The sequence below is a fragment of the Notamacropus eugenii genome, chromosome 2 (genome assembly GCF_028372415.1).
Source record: "Notamacropus eugenii isolate mMacEug1 chromosome 2, mMacEug1.pri_v2, whole genome shotgun sequence".
NCBI classification, from domain to species: domain Eukaryota; kingdom Metazoa; phylum Chordata; class Mammalia; order Diprotodontia; family Macropodidae; genus Notamacropus; species Notamacropus eugenii.
The window spans coordinates 355,039,054-355,062,622 of record NC_092873.1 but is presented as its reverse complement, the minus strand read 5'-3'; the positions used below and the strand labels follow the sequence as shown (position 1 = coordinate 355,062,622).

Below are 23,569 nucleotides of genomic sequence, written 5' to 3'. Positions count from 1 at the left end.
TAGATGTGTGGACTGAACATGGCTCGTGATTTTTATCCCTACCCCCAAGGGTAATGGGCTTTGTTCTTATTGAGGAATTTGCCTGTTTTATTTACTCTTTCCCCAGGGAGAAGGAAGCAACAGTATCCCAAGTCTCTAGACACTATAGATAGTGTCCCGGCAACATGGGAACATATCTGGACAGGTCTGAGGAAGGCATCCCATACTGCCTACATAATCATTCTTATTTTCTCCCCCTGGTGAGTGCTCTGGCTCCACCTCTTGAGCATGGTTAGTCCTTCAGATGCCAGGCCAGCCAGCCACATGGGTGGTGAGGAGGCAGACTTGAGGAAGGCAGTCACCCTTTGGGCACTAGAAAAGTGATGGGTCCTCCAGGACCACTAGGAGAGACCTTAGAGAGACTCTGGTGGGGAAAGAGGTGAGTAATGAAGGTTCTCAGATCCAGGGCTGGGGGCCCTGACACTTGAAACTTTAGTCAAAGCCTGAAGCTTCTACATCAAGAGGTAGGTTGAAGAAAAAGGGGAACCCAGACAGCCTAGGGCCCCCCACCCAGCTTCCTTGGCATCCTCAGTGCCTCTTCACTTTAACGCTAATTGGAGATTTTAATCTGTGCTGCTGCTCTGCTCGGGGTGCTTGAGGGTGGGGGGGGGAGCGCCAGCTGTGCAGTAATTCCAGCAGCACCGACTGTTTAATCAAGCTGTCTGCCTGGGGAGGGGGCCAGAGGCCTGGGAATGGGGATAGGAATGGGGAGGAGGAACCTCTGTCCTCTTTACCTCCTGCAGCCTGACAAAGCTCCATGGGCTTTTGGGGTCAAATGCAGGGTCCTACCTTTATAGACACCCCATCTCTTACCCAAGTCACAGCACAGATAACCACCCATGCTTGGGTCCATTCTTTCTGATGTTTTGTGGCACAGTGGGGCATTTCATGGTCAGGTAAAAAGTGGTTGATCCATTCTGGTCTCTGGTCCCCAGAGAAGCCCACTGAAAATCACGAAGCTCATAGATCTAGAACTGGACAAAGCCTTAGAAGCTACTGAGTCTAACACTCTCATTTTACAGAGGAGGAAACTCGTGACACAGTGACTAGTCCAGGGTCTCACAGCTAGTTAAGTGTCTGAGGCAAGACTTGAACCCAAGCCTTTCTGACCTAGTGCAGAGGCAGGCTTGAGCTGAAACTTTGATGAAGGGTAGTGAGGCCCAAGCTCCCAATCTTTTCTCATTCATCAAACATTTATTGCACATATACTAAATGCAGAACCTCATGTTTTTCCTCCCTACCAGGCTCCTTTACTAAGAAATGACAGTTTACAGTGTCTTGAAGTTTATAAATCACTTTCCTTACAGCTTGTGAAGTAGGTTATATGTGTGTGTGTATATGTATGTCTGTATATGTACAGGCATACATGTGTATGCACACATACACACACATATATAATTAACCCTATTTTAGAGATGAAGAAACTAAGTCAGTTTGCCCAAAGTCAGTTGTAAGGGAGAAATCATGGGAGTAAGGTTATTTCCTAGAGAAGGAAAGATTCCTCACTACTGTGAGGGAGAAATCTCTGCTAGAGAAGACTTTTGGGAGTGCCTTGGACAGTAAGGAGGTCAAATCAGCCAATAAGTAAAGAAATTAATTCAGATTCCTTTTCAAATACTGACTCTTAAATACTTTAACCACATAATGAGAAGACAGAACTCAGGGGAAAAGACCCTGATGATGGGAAAGACTGAAGGCAAAGGGAAAAGGGGATGGCAGAGGGTGAGATGGCTAGATAGTGTCATGAAAACAATGAACGTGAACCTGGATAGACTTTGAGAGATAGTGGATGACAGAAGAGCCTGGAGTGCTAGGAGCCATGAGGTCCCAAAGGGTCGGATGTGACTGAACAACTGAACAACAGCTGTCAGGGCTGGTAGAGGAGATGCTCTGCTCAGAGATGAGATAGATGGGGTGCCTTTTGAAAGGTCATGCTGGACCCTAGAAGAACCAATCATAACCTAAAAGTCTGAATACTCCTATTGTCTTTGGGGAAGTTCAAGACCCTTGGGACCTAGAGTCAGAGGCAAGAGGAGGGGGAGTCTGATGCCAGGCTGCTGGGAAGTATTCAGGGACTCCACCCATGAATACTGTTTCTCCATGGAAAGGACAAACAGTGCAGGTTATTCCTTTGGTTTCCAGATAAATGTTATATTTCTCTAAAGGGGAATCCCAATTGAAATCCAGAAGAAAAGATGCCCCTTCACCCAAGTTCTGCCCTTTAAGTATTGCCCATGGGGCAGGCTTTTAAATTGGTAGGCAGTGCCCTCCTGTGGCAGAAATCAAGACTGCATCTACCCCCACTGTTAATACTTATATCCCTTGTCCTAACCACTCAAGACAGCAGCTCAGAGGTGACAGCTGGTCAGATTGCCTAGGCTGACAGGTGGTGCCAGAGGTGGGCAGAGAAACGAATTCTTTGCCCCTTGCGCCCCGTGGCACTCTGTACATAAACTGCTGCTTTCTGAACTCCAAGGATGTCTCCTGACCCTCTGGCACCTGCCTTATCACTCCATCAGGTCTGGCAAGTTCAAGGCAGGGACACTACCTGAGAAGCTATTAGTCCACATTTCACACACACACACTCAGGGCCGATGCCTCTATCGTAGGGATTTATGGTTGACCAGAGAGGGAGGAAACCTAGCAGAGAGAATGGTGATTGCTCTCTAACATGCTCAGAAATGGGGGAAATGCCCTGATCCCTTCCTGCCAGCTTTCCACAGGCACTGGGCCCAGGTTGACACCTGAGCTCTGACAGAGGGTGACATCTGGTGGTTGATTCCTCCTTATGGGCAACATACTCTCCAGTCCCTGAGGAAATTCTGGGAATTAGTGGAATCTCACAGCCTCAATTCCTTCTCCTTGGGGGCACAGCCAAACTCCCTTCTCTAAGTGGGTTGGACACACTCTCAGGCTTTCAGGCCACTGGGTAGAGTGACTCTCCATGGCTTCAGACCATTGGTGCTTGTTCACCTGGTTGGAAATGGGCAAATGGGGCAAGTTCCCCACCCCCACCCCCAATCAGACCTTTTCTTCCATCATCTTGTTTTACTGGTTCCTCTCTTCCATACCTATCAAATGAGAGAACTATCTCTTTTCTGTTTGTGGGACATAAAGCTGTAGCAGGAAGGTTATCTCAGTGGTCAGAATAAAGACTTTCTTGTCTTTGGAAATACTGAGGAAGGAGAAAGACATTTCTGCCATCACACTATTCTGAGCTAGCTGACAGGCTATCCCATTGGGAGGCAGGCAGGGCACCAAGTCGATTTTTGTAAGGTTACTTCACCGAGACTTGCCTGGGCCAGGAGCTGGGAGTAAAAGAAGAAAACAGCTGACAAGTCTGTATAAATTCTGAGACAGGATTTAGACTCACCACCCAGGATGTGCTGGGTCTTCATCAAGACCTGGAGAGAGGTAGAAAAGTAAATTAGGAAGATGAGGATAGCTCTTCCCTGCACTGGAATAGACTGCCTTCTCTCTATATACTACATCTGGCTGCCTTTCTCATTCCTTTAGGGATATTCAAACAGGGACATCCCCACCCCTTCTTCCTGCTTGTGAAGTCTCTACATGGTGACCCCTCACCTAGGCTAAATAGTCACATTCTGGGATGTCCTCATTCAAAATGCCCCTTTAGACACCATAGGGTACCCAATGGAAATGGTGGCTCTAGAGGTTAAGTGACTTATCCAAGGTCACACCATTAGTAAGTGAAAGAATGGGGATAAGACTTCAACACTTCAAGCTCCCAGTCCAGTGTCCTTTTTTTTATATTACACATGATACTTCTGAGGGGATGGCATCTAAATGGCAAAGAGATGCTATAATGGTACCAAAAACGAGACCAAATAAGAGACTGAGACCTGAGAGCCAGTGAAGCATACATCCCTCAGGCAATGGTTATCCACCTTTTTTGTACCATGGACCCCTTTGGCATTTTGGTGAAACCTTGAGATCCTTTCCCAGGAAAAATACAGTATTTAAATACTTAAAATAAAATACACAGATTTACAAAGAAAAACAAAGTTTGGTGAAAATAAAAATGTAATTATTTTCTTTTGAGTTCATGCACCCCTTGTAATCTTAACCCTTCCCCACCTAACATAAAAGGGGAGAAGAAGAAAGAAGCAGAGGGCAAAGGGTGGTAGTTCGTGTAAAGAATGGGAACCTAGAGAAAAGAAAACTGAAGATTAGTGACTACTTGGCTGTTGGCCCTGATGGGTATCCAGAAGATGGTAAACAGTTCACTGCTAGTGAGAACAGAACAGTGAGAAGGAAATGGATTGCTACATGGAAGTAGTTGTGAAACTTTCTAACTAAGAGGTATCTGTGGCACCAGGATTAATGACCAAACCAGAGTGATATCAACTCTTTCTCCAAAGATCTAGGGGAAAGATTAAAAAACAAAACAAAACAGCTTAGCTTGGTCCTCCCAAGACATTGAGACAAGAAAAAGAGGAGAGTGAGGGGTTTCCCACCAAGCAGTGAGACTCTCTCTTACCTGATTTCAGAATCCCAGAAACCTCTAGAAGAATTCCAAGAGGTTTGCCAGGGCTCTAAGTGTGAGATTATTTTAGGCATGGTGCCCATTCCTCAGCAGCCTCCCTTCCTGCTATTAACTTGTTCTATAAAGAAAGAAAAAACAGGCAGGTCAGTATTATAACCATGAAACAAGGAACGCCAGGTGAAGGAAGCTACTTCCAGCAGGGAACATTTAATTGACATGTGCCAACATTAGAAATGATGACAATCTTCCTATCCCCTTAAACACTAACTCCTAACACCTGGAGAAATTGAAACAAGGCAACAAGTCTTTATTGAGCTCCTGGGTGAATAGTTTTATATCAGAAAGGGGAGGGATAGGAGACAGTATATGATGGGCTGGTAGGCCACCACTACTACCTTCAGACTGACAGAAACAACCCAGGACCCTGAACCCAAGACCCTTGAAAATGGCGATGCTTCCAGCTCAGTGCCTTCAGCCATCATTCTGGGAAGTAGACCTTGTTCAGATGCAGCCTGATGACTGTTCCTGCAGGTGCTATGGCGATGGCTACTGAAATCTCAGAAAAGAAAGTTCTTGTTACCAAAATCTTTGGCATAATCATATAGTCTAACATCAGAAACAGATTTGATTTTTATCAGTGGAAATGATGCTAAAGATGAGGTATTAACATCTGCTTTGCCCCCATACTGTAAGGACCATAGAAGCCCTTTCATCTGATGTAAAGCTAAAACCTTCCATATATGTAGTCTTCCCTATTAGTATGTGAGCTCTGTGGGAGAGGGGATTGTTTTTCTTTTCTACTTGTATTCCCAGCATTTAGCGCAGCACTTTATACAAAGTATGCCTTTAATAAATGATACATTTATATCAGACACCTGGAATCCTGAGTAAAGAACAAACACCCTAGAGGCATTGTAGTATAGATGAGAAGGAAGACTGGACTAGGAATCTAAAGACTTTTAGTCTAGTCATCATATTATCACTGACTTGCTGTGTGACCTTGGCTAAGCCACAGTCTCTGACCCGCCCCTGCTTCGTGGGATTAGGGTGAGGTTCACTTGAGAGATTTTATGTGAAAATGTAGTGCTACACAAATGTAAGGTATTATTACTCTTAACCCTAGATGGCAAACAAAGACAAACTTTCTCTACTTTCTTTTTTTTTCTTGAAAGCAGCTGGTTTGATGGGAGAGACAAGAAAGATATGAATCAACAGAAATTAAAGTGACAAATCACAAAATTATACATGGAAATTTTGCAGGAAAGGTGGGTTATACATTGGGTTGGTAAGCTTGGTTGGAGAAAGGATGCTGTGTGGTCATGAGGATCATAGTCTTTGGTAGAAGTGTGCTCTAAATTCTCTGAAAGGTGGCTTAGAGACCAGGAAAAGGCTTTAACTGAGAGTCAGTTTATTTGGAGTAATTCAGATGAATAAGAGATATCTCCTCTACCCCCAAGCTAGGGATCAACCTGTATAGAGGCCAATTTTGCCTTTAACTTCACTCCCATCAGTCTTGAGGTTGACAGGACCAGATGATAAATACAAGGAAATCTGATGGATAACAAATAGATTCTGCCTTATCGGCAGCCTTAGTGTTCACTCCTTGTCTCTGCAAACCCTTAGCCTTGACTAGCGACTTTGAGGTCTAAGCCCTCTAGCTGGCTCTTCCTCTCTTTTTCCCTTCATGCCTTTGTCCTACTTTGGAAAAAGCTAGAAATAAGGAATCTCCCAATTTCCTTATCATCTTGGCTCTTCTAAACTATGTGTTCAAAGCAAAGTATTGGCCCACATAGTACTGAATATCTGTGTATGGTGTCTTCTCCTACCCACCACCAGGTGGAGGCTGCCCCTCCCCTAGGGATATGCATCAGTATACTCTCAAATGGAGCCCCATCATGCTAAGGGTCTATGGACTCTTTGCAATTTCAGAGCCTATTCTGATTTTGGTTCTCTACCTGGTGAGTAAGGCTATTCCCTTTCTTCCCTTCTTCCTCCTTTGCATTTCAGTGTGTCTGTATTATGATTCAGAGTTCAAACTTAGCAAGAAATCTCTCCTTCCACTAATAATTTGTTTGGTTTTTTTTTTGGTGGCCATGCTACTCCCCCACGGGAGGATGATGGGTGTTCTAAGACCGCCATTACTTAAAGGTGGAGAGTATCAGAATCCCCAGCCATGACCATAACTAGAGTCATGTTCCCAAGTGAACTGGAGCTTGACTCTAAAAATGGCTTTCCCTCAATCTGTATGCCATTTGCATATTATTCATTTAGTGACAAAATGCATAGAAAGCTTCTCAGTTCCTTTTCCCTAATAACTCCCCACCACTCCCACACATCAGCTTGGATCTTTCATTCTCCTCTCTCTCTCTCTCTCTCTCTCTGTATATATATATATATATATATATATATATATATATATATATATATATATATATATATATATATATATATATATACACACACACACACGTATGTGTATATATATATATATGACATATATATACACACACATATATATGTATATAATATGAAAAAAGTGCTATCATGGAAAGAGTACTGGTCTAAAAGTTCTCCTGATCTTAGCTCTTCCAACTAAGTATCTGGAAAACCTCTAGACAAATCATTCTTTTCACTATGGGCTGAGAGGAATTCCTTTCTCTTCTATACAACAAGGAGGCTATAATAGATGATCTCTATGGTTCCTTCATTCTCTAATATTCTCTGATGCTATACAACCTGGCATAACCCCATTTAGAAAACACTCAACAGTGAAACATCTAAGCCACTTGAAAGTGATAGACCACTGTTGTGTCTCTTGCTTGGACTGAGCCAAAGGGGACACATAAGTGGGCTCTGGTGAGGCCCTGTATAAAAGCCTTCTTAGAGCCGCTTTTCCTGTCCAGAGAGTGAATCTAAGAAAGCACACTCATTCCCTCCAACTTAACTCCAATAAAGCTCTAGAGTGTAGATTAAGGTCACTTTGACGGGGATAAGAAGCGAGAAATTAATCTCAACACCCTCTTCTACCTTTAATATTATTAGTACTTCCTGGTCTTTGTTCTTAGGCAGTAACCTTTCATATATTGTGACTGAGTAGGCAGAAGAAGAGCATGTGATCACATCCACAGCATAAATATACTATACACTACTCCCCTAATATAGATACAATTTTTGGTCTTATTTATACCCTTTAAGGAGATCCTTCAGAGGTGTGTGTGTTTAGGGAATGAGACTACAATGACCCAGTCCTCTACCCTCTCCAGAGTCAGAGGAGGAGAGAAAGACAGGAGCCACTTGGCTTCCTATAAATTGCTCTGTCCTTCCTCCCAGCTGCAATCAGGAGCTAAGGGCTCCCGCAGGCCTTGTTCTGATCTGCTTCGGGCAAAGGAGAGTTTTTGAAACAGAGAGGACTTGGCTGCAGCCCCGTTTCAGCTGCTGGTGGGGTTGGCTAATGGGCTCGTTCACCAAGAACCCCACCTGATACACTAAAGAGTCCCCTGCTGGTCCCCTCCCCATTCCCAACCCAATTAATAAACAAGCCCCCACACACACTTTATGGCTGTGGGAGCAAAAAAGATGGAGATACAAATGACCCCAAGGGAGGGACAGAGAGAGAGGCCTTCTAAGCATTGAGTAAGAATGTGCTCTATCCATAGACAGATGCTGTCACAGGCTGGATACACCCTACTTTCAAAGCTCTAAGGGGAAAAGAAAGAATTGGCAAAACTTCACATTTTTCTTTCCCTCCCCCAAGACAAACTGACTAAAACCTGCCAGGCATACTTCCAATAAACTAGACTACTGGGATGAGGATACAGTAGTGGCCACTGCTTCTTCCTTTCTCTTACTCTCCCCCATCTCAAAGAGTACAGCAATTCACTCTTCAGGATTTCAAATGAGTCCTATTGTCTTCAGCGAGAGAACTGGTGCAAAAAATGACAAGGATTACAGATTAAGATCTGGAAGGGATGGATCTAGTTAGTCCAAGTTCTTCATTTACATATGAGGGGAACTGAAGCCCAGAATGAGGAAGTAACCTGCCCAAGGTGAAACAGGTAATAAGAGAGACAGGACTTAGAACCTAGTTCTTTCACCTTCAGATCCAAGGCTCTTGCCACTATACTCTGCTTACCTTAGCTCTGAACCTCACACTACCTATGTCCCCCAACATTGAAAATGGTCCTGTCTTACAGTAGGTTTATATAGTAATGCCACCTTCCCCTTAAAAACCACAACATACCACTTCTCAATTCCCACATCACCACATAATCAGTTTCTGAGGCTCATAATAACATTGGAGCCATTACCTTCATTTTTCCCATTAAAAGTATCATTAAGTATTTTCTAGGTTTTCCTCTAATCCTGTCTTTTAGTTTTACCAGTACTTACTTTATTTAGCCAAGTCCCTCATCACCTACCTCATGTCTACGCAACTGCAATAGTTAATCACCAATCCCTCTCTGTTTTAACTCATGCTCGAATAATCTTCCTCAAATGCCATTTTCATTGTTATCCCTCTGCTTAAAAACATACAGAGCCCCTAAACTGTCAATCAAATTAAATCTGATTTTGTTCAGATTGACCTTCAAGGCTATTCCACTAACTCACCAACCTCATTCCTCAGTATAATCTTGTTCTAATCATGTTAGACTCATTTACACAGGGCAGGCTCATTCTCATTCACCTGCCTTTGGTTGTGCCAGCCCAAGAATCAAGAAGGTTCTACCTCTTTCCAGCTATCCTATATCATTCCTTCCAAATATCTCAAAACATACTTCCCTCAAGAAGCCTGTCCTACTCTACTCTCACTTTCCTACTGCATTTTAATTTATATTCATTAATATGTTTGCTTGAGAGGCATTTTGTCAGGGTTATATCTTAGAGTCAAGATGATCAGGGTTTAATTCCTGCCTTTGACTTCCTACTGGCTGTGAAAATGGGGTAACAGTGTCCCAGAAAACTCTCTAAGACTGTTACTGAAGTTACTGATCTCTATCAATGGAGGAAGATTCTATCCTGGGAGTTGCCCCACCACTGAAATCACAGGCCTGATCCAAAACCAAAAATATACGCTTACTTATGAATGTTCCTGAAATTGTTTTTTGTTGTTGTTAAGGCTCTTGTCTCTATTTCCCACCTCTCCCAATAGGATTCAGAAACTCCTTAAGAGCTAAGATCATCTTTGATTTCTCCCTAAGATTCTACCCAAATCTATAGGCAGTAGGCACTCAATATTGTTGAATTATTGTTTCCCCATTAAAATTCTATAAACAAGGACAAAAACTAAGAGTCCAGATGAATTTTTAGTCTAATGCCCTTTCTACTATATCATACTGCCTTTTCCCAAGGAAACTGATTTCTTGCATCTGAGATCATAGCTCAGGGGCTCTTGAGGTCCTAAGCATCCATTCAAGAAGGACTAAAAGGAGGAAATGGAGAGGCACAGAGGCTAGTGTGTGTTCAATATTTATGAGGATGTGTGCGTATGTGGGTGGATGTTCTCGAAACAACCAGAGACACACATATGTGTTGTACCACCTATTAGACTAGTCCTCTAAGCAATCTGGCATTGGATGTGGTCTTTCAAACCACAACTTCAGTTGCCTGACTTCAAAGGAAGCCACACACCTTAACTTTCAAACAAGCCCAAAGGGATGTGAAGATTCAGCCTCCACACTTTGGTTGGGGAAGTGCTAGAATGAGGACTATTCTATTCTTTGTACCCATGATCAACTCTTGCATTCACAATCCATGACCTGAATCCCTAGAATCAGAATCACAATCCCAAAGCTTCATTTCTTGGACTTCCGGTAAACCTGTGCCCATTTTTAAAGGTCTCTGGAGATAGAGATTTCACAACAACTTATCATTCCTCTTTCAGAGTTTACTACTGGTAAGGCCTTCCTAATGTTTAATTTCACTTTCTCAAGGTTGGCCCTCTACAATAATAAAAATGCACATCCTACCATCTTCCACACAATTCCTTTTACACGGTTAAAGATAGTAAAAGTAATTGTACTGTAGAGGGTGAGTCACTCTTCCATGTTACAGTCTCATTTCCTCTATGTCAAACACCCTGATACTTTCAATTTTTCTTTCATTATCTTGTCTTTTCTACTCTTTTCTATCCTAAATCCAGTATTCTGCACTACACTGAAAAGAAAACCCACTGGAACTAGGTTAGGGTTAACCTAGAGTAAGATTTAACTTCCCCTCCCCCCAACCATTCAAATGGGTTTTATCTTCCTTCTAGTTCCTGAATAATTCACTTGGAATACATAAAGAGGACTAAATCAAGGTCATCACATGAGTTATGTACTTGACCAAGTATGGTCTTCTCCAGCAGGATTCCCTTAATCCTGACACCCAGCTCTAGCATGCCAGTCCTATACTTCTAAACTCAGGGGAAAAACTATTGGTCACTGAAACACAGTGGGTCCCTGGAAAGCAGCAGTTAACCTATAATCTGTGAACTTTTAAGAAAAACCTTTTGATAACTATTTCAATATAATAGGGTTCCTTTGTAATGCTATGTATTTATTTTATGCATTTAAAAACAGCATTTTAAGCAGGGGTCTATAGGCTTTACCACAAGGGGAATAAAAGTTAAGAACCTCTGCTTTAAAATAAGTCATTCAGCTATTCTCAGTTCTCCTCCACTCTAAAGATACTTGGATATCCCAAATTCTTTCCTTTACTCCATATCTCTATCTCTTTCCTTCAACTTCTTTGCCCTCCATCTTCTTCTAGGCTTTCTGTCACCTAGCAGGAATTAATGATTCCAGCACAGGGTGAAATTCAGGTGTTCCTGAGGCTGAACTTTTGAGCTCACACTTTCTCATTCTCAATGTTTGGCTCCCCCTTCCACAGGGCTAAAGACATTAACAATTGTTTTTCTGGAGAAAGTGAAAGCTGAAAAAAAAATCCTTGCTCCCACTCTAAGCATCCATAGCAATAAGACTCTTCTGCAGTTAACGAGCTACTGATTTTTGCCAAAGCCTACCCACATCAGCATGGCCCTATTCATTCTATTTTGCCTCATCAAGCCCTACGACTTCACCTCATTCCTCTAACCTCTCTTTGGTCTCAGAGGTTTGGTTTATAGCCAGCCTCTCAGGGTGTCTCACATGCTAATGGAGTACAAGAATCCACTCCTGGAAACAGCTCATCAGATTACTCTCTGACTTGAGGCCCACTCAGAAACCAAGGCCTTTTCACCCTACCTTTAAATTAAATCTTATTCTGATCCTTTTATAGCCTCTCAAGAGATGGAGAGACAAGAAACTACTTTCAGACTCCCTGAGAAATGGTATGCTTTGAAAATCTCTGACTTATCCTTAACTAGAAAGTAGGAAGGGACCTTGAGAAGTCACTTTAGCCATCTTCTTGCCTTTAAACCAAAGCCCATTTAAAACCAATACAGAGCAACATTTCCAAATAAAGGGATTCTTCAAATCCAGTGCCTTAACTATACTGGGAAAGGTCTTCTTTGTGTTTTAACATAAATTTCTTACTGTGGATCACGCCCATGTATTTTTTCCCTAGAAAAATAAACTACAACACAGATCTAGGGCTGACACAGTCAGAGAAGGTAAGAAAAGCCCCATTAAGAGATAACCCACGCCAAGTAACCCCTGCCTAGACAGTAACACAGACTGTTCACCCCAAACTAGCTTCTAGCTTCTTTTCCTTTTTTGGCTCCAAAACAGTATCTTTGAGGTGCGCATATGAGAGAAATCAAATGTCCGGGCACAGATGCAGATGCCCCAGGGATCAATCACCAGGACACTGGGGTAGCCTCTACATGCCTTACCATGGACAGCAGGCCCCACTCATGCCCCTCCCCTTCAGTCACACCTAATCTTGTGTCCAACAGACACTCTCTGCAGCTGAACTTTGAAATGTCAGTGGTAGAAATAACAAGTCTCAAAAGTTGGCTGGGGGCAGTACAGAAGACTACCCCTGCCTCCTTCTTGCCCACCTGGAGAGCACTCAACAAACCAATTTATCTTTTCTTCCCTTCTACCTTTTCACATATCATTGGCCTCATCTGGCTTCCTCTTCTCTATCCTACCAACTACCCCACTCCAACTGGCTGAAAACATTTCTAAGACACTGCTGTGCTATAGAACCCCAGTGGCAACCTCTTTAGCCCTTAGTACCCAGCAAGGAAATGGATGCCTCTGGCGAGCCTAAGGCATTGCTGGAAGGGGAAGAATGGATACAGATGTGCATATATTGTGTGCTAGTGTCAACGACTGTCACCCAGGGGCACACATACCAAAGACTGCTTCTCCTTAGAAGCATAGAAACATAGAACTTAAGAATTGAAAAGAACCTTAGAGATCATCTAGTCCAATTTCCTTATTTCATAAATGAGGAAACTGAGGCTCAGAGAAGAGACTTGCTTGAGGTCATGAAGATCTTTAGCAAATGCAAACCCAGGCCAGATAACTCCAAAACCTTTGTTCTTTCCTATTGTCTATGCCAAGTGCCTCCCCTTATTTGGAGTAAATTCATCTTATCTGGAGAATATTCCTAAAGATATCAGCAACAGGGGAGAGAAAAATCCTACACCTGGGACCAGCACCTAGTTCTGGTGTTCTAGGCCCAATGCTGCCCTGCTCATCTCCACTATAAAAGCCAGAACAGAGAGGGCTCAGCCTCTTCTGGGGGATGAGACCAAAGCAATTCCTCACTTTCCAACCTACCCTGGGCTCTTCAGAAAGACAATGAGGCTGCGACAAAGAAATGAAGCAGAATCAAAACGATGTAAGGCTGTATGCTAGAATTAAAAACAAAAACAAAGAACTCAGTTCATCCTCGATATCTCAGGCTGAGAAATTCCTCTGACTCCATTAGAGACAAATCCCTACAACAAAGGAAAAGCCTAAGGTTGTGGAAAATAACGTCAAAAGTGGCAGGGGAACTTGTGGAATTGAGTTGTAAGGTTCTATTAAATAAAAAAATGAGGAATGTTTTTAAAAGTGGAAGTACTGGAGAAAGGAGCATAGATTTAGAGCTGGAAGGGACCTTGGAGGTCTTCTAGTACAGTCTCTTTTTATAGATGAGGAAACTGAGGCTGAGTTTAGTGACTTGGAGTTAAATATTGGGCTTAAGTACTCAGTGTTAAAGACCAGACTTTTCTTAATATCTGCTAATGGGATCAATGCTCACTTCTGTAGACAGGAATGCCTTACCCTTTCCTCAACTTGCAACATAAATAGGTTGTCTAGGGCTCCCTTTCTTTGGCGCTTGGCCATCAAAATAAGGCAGGATGGTATCAGCAAATACGTCCCAAGAAATATCTAGTAAAGTGCTTCATTCTCCTGCTTAAAAACACTTCTGCATTAAAGGGAAAATTGGGGTTATGGGCAAAGAAGCAATGGGTCTTTAAGACTTGCAAGTTAAAAGGCAGTCTTGTATAAACTATAGGAAATATTAATTTCCTGTTCTTGAGCTCCTGTCTTCACTCCTCTTTCCTGTATCTATCTACCCATTCTCCACTGGTCAACAAGGAATTGTTCTCCTCATCCTAAGTTCCTCAAACTTTCTTATAACTGTATCTTCTTCCCCCTTTCTTTTGAACCTTATCTGTCTTTGTCATTAGATTCACAGACTGGATGAATTTATTAGAAGGAAGAACTTAACCTTTAACCTTCTTTGCCATGAGAAATGGGGATAGATTTACTTAGGTGGTTACGTAAGAGAAGAATCTTGACGCTAGCATAGCTTTCACACAGTGAAAGTCTTTGACTTGCTTCCTGTACTTGCCAACTAGGAGAAATGAACAATACAGCAACTGTTCATACTTAATCCCTCTGATGGAAACAGCACAAGAACAGAAGGTGTTTGGCTTAAGACCTATGCTATTCCTTCACTTTAAAGGGTTCCCTACTTTGTTTTCCTTTAGCTGCAGCTGAGCTCAAACCCACTTACCTCTCCTGCATGGAGGAGTCAGGGTACATGAAGCTCAACTTTTGTGGTTTGGCAGTGCTACAATTTGCATAATCATTTATTTGCATAACCTTGCATGAGCTATGCTTCAACTGTGTTCTTCACAGACTTCAACTTCAGTTTTCTCTTTAAAATTACACCTCAATTCCAAATTTCCCCATCTCCCTATTCTCACTCCCAAATTTTCAAACACCATTTGCCTCTGCTTTACCCCATAAGTGGAGAACATCCAATTCTGTAGTTTCAAGCCTACTAGATTGAGAATACCTGATTTCAAATAAGAAGAAAATGACCTTTACATATTATCACACCTGATTAGAGGCTACAGAAGAAGGAAATGCAATGGAGCAAAAGTGGTACAGTAACAAGGAAATATTTAATTTTCCAATCTCCACTTTCCATTTTTATAAACTGAAAGAAAAAATTTAATATATTACAAAATATCTGTACATAGACAAAGGTACACCCAGGGGGCAGGGAGGGGAGAAGGAACAAAAAAATGAGAAAGAGGGAGTTTATGGTGCCAGAAACCCAACTCAAAGAATAAAGTGGTCACTGACACTTCTCTGCTATAGCAATCTGTCAAAACCTGTTAACCATTTCAGCACTGTAACTTTATATGTATATTACATATATATACACACACACATATATATGTATACACATATATATTTATATATATATATATGGAGGGGATGTTTAAGGTGGAAGCAGCCTAATGAGAGACCTACTCAACTTAGTGCTAACTGTCCTGTTTTTTTTAAAAAAATCATTTTTCCTATGGACAGAGCAACTTAAGAAAACGGGGTCAGAACTTCCCAAAATGACAAAAAATATTCTGGTCAAAACAGTTTTACCTCTCATCCCTTATTTATGAAATGGAATAAAATTTCTCATCTGCTCAAAATAATGTTTAATATGTTTCTCTTCTTCATGGTACAATAATATTTAAAAAAAACTCCATACCCCATTTTTAATGGGGTTAGACTATGTTTTGTAATTTTTCTTTTATCAGCAAAAATGAAATTCGATCAAAATTTTCTTTCCACCATGTTTAAATATAGCTGAACAATTCATAGTTATTTTCTCCTCCACAGAATCCAGGGTAGTTAAAGGGATTTTTTCCCCCTTGAAAAATTCAAAACTCCCCAATGCCTGTTCTTCTTTTTAAAGTTTTAGATAATGAATGGAGGAGTGGAGGGAAATCACACATACATACACACATGCTAACACACCTGTCCCCTTACCTCAGAAGGGGTACAGGTCACAACAGGAAATAAGCACACTGCTTAGGATATTTGGCATAATTTTTTTTAAATGGCAATGGTGGGGGTGAGGAAAAATACACACCAAAAAACTGTGATAGATGACAGTTGACAACCAAAATACAATGAAAATGTAGAGAGAATTTTATTCAGACTGGGTGGGGCAACCAATTCTATTTCATTTCAGATACTTGTGAAAGTATCTCAAGCTCAAGTTCTTTATCAAAGGCAGAATGAATTGAAGCTAAGTGCCTCAAATTCAGATAATAATTCCAAGTATAAAGGCCCATGTATGAGGACTCCAAAGTCAGCAGACTAAGAAGCTCAAGTGACTTTTAATCCAGGTCACCAACACTGTGTTGATGAGGCTAGCTAATTTAGCAGGACGTGTCAGTACTGAAATATGTCAGGGCCAGAATAGTTAAGAAGATTCTCTTTCCAATCAGTGTTGTGTCACCATGGGCAAAAAACCAGACCAAAAACCAAAATAAAATAAAATAAACACACACACACACACCAGAACTCTGCCATTTGCAATAAAGGGAAAAATAATGAGCGTTATGTATGTCTTTGGAGGTTTCTTCTTTCTTTAAAAAAAAAAATAGTGTATTTTTCTCTTATGGAACTGCTTTTATATTCTTGCATTTGAATTCTGCAAATCCTCCCCCCAGACTGCTAAAACCAACAGCCAATGTTTGCCTTTATTCATAAAAAGGGTCTAACTTCTTAGAAATCATATATAATCTATGCAGATAAAGACTCGTGTGAATGTATGTACCTTTCTTAAACACTATGTATGCTGGTACTCACATCTTCCCTTCAATATGAAGCGCATACAGGTATATACCTTCATATGTATCCCTCTCCCTCCCCTGCTTCAGAACATTTTCATTTTGAATTCTTGTGATAAGGCAAGGTTCTAACCAGGGAATCACAATACAACCTGCTTTATCAAAACTAAAATAAACATAAAATTTATCTGGGGGAACCCTCAAAAAGAATTGGCAGGGTATAGGTACTGATATGTGTACATAGCAAATATGATTCCTTCCCCCCAGTTCCTTAATTTTAAACTTAATAACAATAATAAAGTACCAGGTATTGATACATCTCCAGGAAAAACACCCACTCTACACTAAATTTACATGTCCTTTTACTTGTCCGTTCCCCCCTCTTTTTTTTTCCTCTGACAATATTTCAATGCTCTGTGGGAACCAGAAAGATCTTTAAATACTTTCTGACATCAAAAATATATATGTGTAAACAGTACACTAACTGCTATATCTTTAGCTAAGTACAGAGGCACTGTCTGTAACCCCAGTCCAGCAGCAATATCCAGGGCTGTCCCCATTTACAAACCAAAAACTCCGGTATGTAGCACCTTCCCCACATGAGTAGGGTTTTACGAACAATTTTTAAACCTTTTTTGGAATTGAAGAGTTACAGAGAACAATGTTGGGGTTTCAATCTCCTTTCCTTTATTTCAAAAAAGTTAAAGAATCATCCTGGGCTCTTGAGCTTCTAAAAGGTTCAATTTCCCCACACATGTCTTAAAAGGTTTAAAAAAAAAAAAAGCCCTTCCAAAATGGGGCAAAAAAGGAAGGGAGGAAAACGTCCACGTTTGCCCAAGACAATCGCACTCTGCAACCTGCTTCAGAGGCAGGGAGAGAAGGCACACGTGGGACAAACTTTGGGGACAGAAAATGTATCAGAAAAAGAGATGTGTCTAGCAGCTTAACAGAAAAAGAGGTTCACTTAAAAGCAAAAAGTCGGGGTGGCAGACGGGGGGTGCGTTTTCTTGAACCGGCCAATGCATTCTCTGTTTTGCTCAATGCAGAAGACTGAATTTTCTGAACTTTATTTTTTAAAATTATAAAATAGAAGACTGGGAGGAGGGGGGAATCACTTAAGAGGTAGAAGGGTGGAGGGAACAAAAACAAAAGAGCCTCTTCTCTGATTTTTGCCTCAGAGCTGTACTATTTTTTCTCTTTCCTGTCCAAGTAGGGCAGGTTCTGAGCTGCTACAGCATTCAGTTTCCAATTTAATGACCCTCCCCAAACCCTTTCACCAGCATCTGCTAGCTAGGGCTGAAGTTGCTCATGCTCTGGCCCCAGCCCAATAAAGTGGGTCGGCTAGCAAAATGCCCACATCAGTACTATGTAGAACTCCCGCTAGCAGCAACTGAGCAAGAAATAAGACAAACAGTTTTGTAGTAGCCAAATGCAGACAATTACCTCAATCTGGCAAACGATTTCATTAAAAGTTTCAGAGGAGAGAAAGAAGGGATGAAAAGGGAAGGAGTCTTTCAGGAAACCAGTCTCTTGGTTAATAAGGAACTCCTCTCCCTCTTCCCCCTCTTGGTGGGACTCTCCCAGACCCCCGATAGAGCTTTCCATAAGCAGTAGCCTGTGCTTGGGCTCCCCAGTTAAGGCTGGCTCCTGAACCACTGGCCCCAGTGGCCCCTGGCCCAAGTTCCCCATAGTTTTGCAATTTGGCCTCTGTGTGGACCACTGTATTGTTGCTTCCCTCGGCTTTCAGGAATGGCTGCCCGACCACTGAATGTAATGCTAAGGGGACCCTGGCAAATCGGAGGTCCTGGTCCCCTGGGAACTGCACTGACCCTGTGCCCTGGTAACTGCTCGACTCCCCAAGATGGCTCACAGAGCCAGAGAAAGTCCTACTCTTCGCCAGGGTCTGGGTCAAAGGTTCTGGGCCGGAATTGCGCTCATCAGTGTCAGCAGCACTGAACCCTGTTTCAGGCCCCTCAGTGCCTCCATAAGTCCTGCTTGGATGGGGTCTGGTAGAATATTCCATAGGTCTCAATGCCTGGTGCTCATGTGGCAGGTGGCCAGAAGGTTCCGTTTCAGGCTGGGACAAAAGCTGTAGTAGAGCGGCTGTCATAGCTGGGTTCAACTCTTGGGGGGCGCTGGAAAGATCGCCTTCAACCAGAGGGGGTGGAGGTGGCGGCGGTGGAGGTCCTGGGGGTTCAGGGGGTCTCTTCTCTGGTGGAAGAATGTGAGGAGGACATGCTGTGGAAGGGTTACTTCTTTTAAACACCATCTTTAAAATCACGTGATTATACACACATACGTGCACGCATACACACATATACATCCACACACCTATACAAGCAACCCAGAAGTGGGAAAAAAAAAATCAACTCTTGGGATTAGAAAAATGAAACTTGTATGGAAAATAATTTAAAAAGATAAGTAAAACAGTCGCATGCTACATCTACAGATTGGCATAAATTATTAAACTTCAAGGCATTTTTCTGGTTCTCCTTTGGGAACAAATCCCTCTTCCCCACCTTTTTCCCTCAAGGGACATTCTTCTTGTGGGCCCCTGGTAGCCCAATTTAAGCTGTTGGCTCAAATGTTATTTTTTTAAAAAAGCAGAAATAGGAAAAAATGGGGAGGGAAAACACATTTGATTTTCAAATCTAAGGAAGAATCTTCTGTACAGAAAGTCTGATGATACAATATTAACCTGAAATAGATGTTAAGAGTGCACAGGATAGTTGCATTGAACTGGCAAACCTTTTATTTTTGTAATTCAGGAAATCCATACCTGTGTCCCCAACTTGTCATTTTCGTGTTTCAAAGAAATGGGATATTCTCAAGATCAGCATCCCATTTTATGGTAAAAGGATACTGCCAATTTTTAATGGCAAATTACAAAGAATCACCTTCTGTTTTCCTACCTGCACCACTTTTTCCCTTGTAAGCACAATCTTATAGTGCCATGTACAGTGTCGTGTACCCACTGGGCTCTTGAAAAAAAATTTATTTATCACAATGATGATGAATGCTAAGTGTTTACAAAAGAGATGAGTTAATACCATGGGTTTGTAGCTCTAAATATCATTGTTTTCCTCAGATTAGTCCCCATACCTCCCCCCCAATGCTAGCCTAGTTTGCTTGGCTACAGCAACTAGTATCTGATAATGAATTTCTTTGGACCCAGTGTGGGATGATATAAAATATCTTAGTTGGTGGACACTAAAAGTACTGTGAGTAAAGTTGCCATGGTGAGAACAGGGCCTTTGGAATCCTGGGGGTCATCATACTGAAGAGAAAGGTTTAATGCTTTGTAAGGGTGTATCTTTGAAATAACCAAATGTTCCTGTCTGTTACCACTGAAAGTATATGTATGGATTCTTATATAGTCAACTCTTGATTATCTGAGCTACTAGAGGACAGCAGTTGCACAGATAAATCAAAAAGTTTTTATTTGGCTTTAGAATACATGGTGGGCATATTTGGCAAGGCTACTACTAAAATAAATCTGAATTCCCTGAGCACACATGTGAAAGCACTTTAAAAAGTTTAAGAACACTATCTATACATATGCAAGGTTGGATTGGGCAAATGGAAGGAGTAGAATTAACATAGTGCTTAGATGCCAAGCACAGAGTAGGCACTTTATAAATACTCAATAACTGGCTGATTGATTGACCGCTAGATGGCAGGGGTTAAAAAATAATAATAAAACCCAAACCCCCAAAACCACATCTAGTCATGAAAAAGCCACAAATTAAAAAGTATACATGTAGATAAAAAGTATACACCTAGATAACTGAGGATGGATAATATAAGCATCTATGTACATAAATTTCAGAGGTTTTCCCATCAACCTTTTATCTATCTATCTATCTATCTATCTATGAAAGTACACTGTGCTAGTCATAAACATTTTTGGGGCCATATATATTAAAAATCACATTTTTTATTCAGGGGGCAAACTACTTTGAAAACTCATAACTGTAAAGGAAGGTAAAACTAAATTTATATTCTCAGTTGTATCTCTTTTCACAATTAAATTGTATACTTCATGCAAATGACCCAGACTTATAATAATACTATTTCTTGGGATCAAACACTTTCTTTCCTGTTTTTCATGTGTATGAAGAGATGAAAACACTCTACTGGTAAGTAGTAATGTGGCTGGATAATAAATAAACATTAGTAAGTTAATAAGGTTCTCTGAAAAAATGAAAAATAAAGATAACATTTTTACACAGTGCACTATTACACAGCTAAAGAATTTGAGGAGTTGATATTGATAGCACTGTCAATTCTCAGTGATCTGAACTTTACTCAGCAATTACAGAGCAGCTAAACAGTAGCTAAGTTGACAGCCTTTCACCATCTCTGACATCCCTAGCTTGCCCTCTGCTGGAAATGTTAACAAACAGCAAAATAGCTCAAATGAAAGGCAGCAGGAGAGAGAGGGACATGGTTAAGACACCAACTGGATAATCCAGTGGTAGGTACAGTAATTATCGAGGTGGCATTTATAATCACCTCTGAAAGCAAATCCATCAAGTTATTGCTATAAGCCAGTACTTAATTTTAACTCACAATTCACCATTTGATGGATTGCTTGGTGGATTTCCTTCACTGTATGTTATTTAAAATGGAACATATTTCTCCCTTCAACAATTTTAATTAGAATTGAGAGTATGTGTGTATTAGGAGGACAGGTACTGTATTACTTCCATGGAGTGGAAACCTCTTAATTTTATATTCTTTTGATTAAAGACACACTGGAATCACTAGTTCTTGTCTAGGCTCTGCTACTAACTAGCTGTGTGATCTTGGGCAAGTCACTCTGGGTCTGTTTTCTCCACCATGACATAAGGGGATGGACTTAACTCTAAAGTCTCTAAATCTAAAAATTTCCAACTGGCTCATGCTAGTGTTTTCCTGTAGTGTATGTACATGCATGTGGACATCAGGTAGACCCATCTCAAATCACACTACATGAAATTTGAAATCAGGAGCCTAAAACAGAAAGGCTAGTGAACTGAATCTTTGTGCTTCCTCAAATTCTGGAGTCTAAATGAATAGTTGCAACTGCTGGGAAGTTGAAAACATTATCAGATATGTCTGCATTTTTACAAAACAAATTCAAACATCCTCCTCCATCACCCAAAATCACATCCTGGGGTTATCTGAATGAGTGAAAGAGTGCTAGGTTCCTTTTCTTTCATCTTGAAACAAGGCTTATGTCCTACTAGGGACCCCTTACATTATCCATTGCAAAGGCAAAAGCTTAAAACAATGAAGTTTATATGCTACTATTTTTGGTAAAGGACATACATGGTATGAATTGTCTAATTAGGAAACACTCCAAAATGGCTCTGATCTTCCTTGTTCTTTTATCTTACAGGTAAACACTGTGGTATCCAACAACTTAAAAGTCCAATACATTACAGGCATAGAAATAAAATATGGTAGTGGCCCAGAGATTTGGAAGTCAGAATTTTCATGGGCTAGGTCTGGTTTGGCAACTACATGGTGGTACAAGATGACTCATCAGCTACAGTTGCCATTTCTTTGTTTAAATACACCTTAAGGATCCTACTTACCTACTTCCTGAGGGGTTTGAAAAAAAGTATGTACAAAGTACTTTTTGAGAGGCTTTCAAAGTTTGGGATGAAAGTGGATGGGGAAGTAGAATGCCATTGGTGCTAGACTCCTCTGTAGATAAAGTTATAGAAAAAAACAAACCCAAAGCCATTGATGTGAAAAAGAAAATGGTAAGAGATTTTTTTTTTTTTTTTGAGGGCAACAGCACCTGAGCTCAATGAGATTCATGACTGGTCTGTTTACCTGCTGCCTCCTCCTGTGGTATTGTGGGAGTTCTTCGGGGCCCCTGTGGCCCACTGCTCTTTTCTCCATTGCTTTCCTCGAGGCTGCCTGTTGGTTCCTGGGTTTTCATCAGCTGACTCAGGAGGACTGCCAGCACATTCTGCACATCACCTGGTGTGCCAGATGCTTCAGGGGTTGTCTGCTCTGCTAAGGGTTGGGCTATCATGGCAGGGGGGGGCTCCTTCACAGTCTCCTCCGGGGCCACATTATCGGAGTCCTGATGCTGGGAAGTGGCTTCATTGAGGGCATTGATGGATTGGTTCAGGGCCTCTAGCTGCTGTTGCATCTCTGGGTTGGAATGGACATTGAGCAGCTGTGCCATCTGAGGGATGCTCAGGTCTGTCTGGCTTTGCAGCAGGTTAAGTAACACTGCCAGTTCACTTTGATTCAGCTGCTGTGTGATGTCACCAAGGCCTGTGGAGAGACAGTGGAGCCATCACAGAAGGAGGAGGCAGAAAAGAGGGGTTAACCCTCCTGAAACGGCAAAACCAAGTCTCTTCAATTCCGACACTTTGAATTGAAAATCTTACTCTATATTCCCATTTCCCATAATAACTATTATTTTATATACTTGAAAGCACCTAGACACATTAAAGCAGTTTTAAAAAATCTACTTATTCTAAGTTGCTATTTTATGCCAGGTGAGAAGTTTTAAATGATGATCAATTTACTTTATAAACTGTATGACTCCAGGTAGAGACAAGATTGGTTGGGAAAAATAATATTTGCTGCCTAAGAAAAATTGTTACTATAGTAAGACCTTGTTATAACAGCTTATTATATATATTTGGATATACTCCACTCACAGAATATCTCTGATATGTACAGCAAAAAACCACATGGTCAGTCTTCATAAGAACTATTCAATTAACATCAAGGGTAGATTACGTTAAAATTGGTACTAGTACTAAGCCAAATTTGGTTTACCTAATCTAATTTATGAAAAATAAACTTATCAAACATTTAGTTAATAGAATGCAGTTAGCTCAGTTTCTTTAAACTTAGTAAAGAAAATGATGTTTTAGCTCTCCCTAGCCTAAATGTATAAGGCTGTGTATCACCCTGTCCTCTCTCACTAAGACAGAAACCACATTTTACTATTGCTTTAATGGAAAAGGTTTAAATGCCAAGTAAAATAATTTTTT

General features: G+C 41.2%; 1 protein-coding gene and 1 long non-coding RNA gene across 4 annotated transcripts in view; one reads left to right on the top strand and one right to left on the bottom strand.

The window, feature by feature from the left end:
* Nucleotides 1–23,569, bottom strand: part of CDK12 (cyclin dependent kinase 12) — a 68,315-nt gene that overhangs the window by 8,966 nt on the left and 35,780 nt on the right. The window contains exons 13-15 of one of the 3 annotated variants that reach the window (XR_011975188.1): nt 22,386–22,838; nt 4,541–4,664; nt 3,413–3,443 (exon numbers count right to left, since the gene is read on the bottom strand). Coding sequence is in view for 2 of the 3 variants with exons in the window: in XM_072646288.1 (XP_072502389.1) it covers nt 18,094–18,797; nt 22,386–22,838 (1,157 nt within the window). In the remaining variant the exon portion in view is untranslated. Of the gene's footprint in view, nt 1–3,412; nt 3,444–4,540; nt 4,665–15,889; nt 18,798–22,385; nt 22,839–23,569 lie in introns of those variants that run through there. The other 2 variants (XM_072646289.1, XM_072646288.1) reach the window with 2 other exon arrangements.
* On the top strand, nt 329–22,395 carry LOC140528445 (uncharacterized). The gene is made up of 2 exons (XR_011975190.1): nt 329–418; nt 22,340–22,395. It is a non-coding gene; the product is annotated as an uncharacterized lncRNA (long non-coding RNA).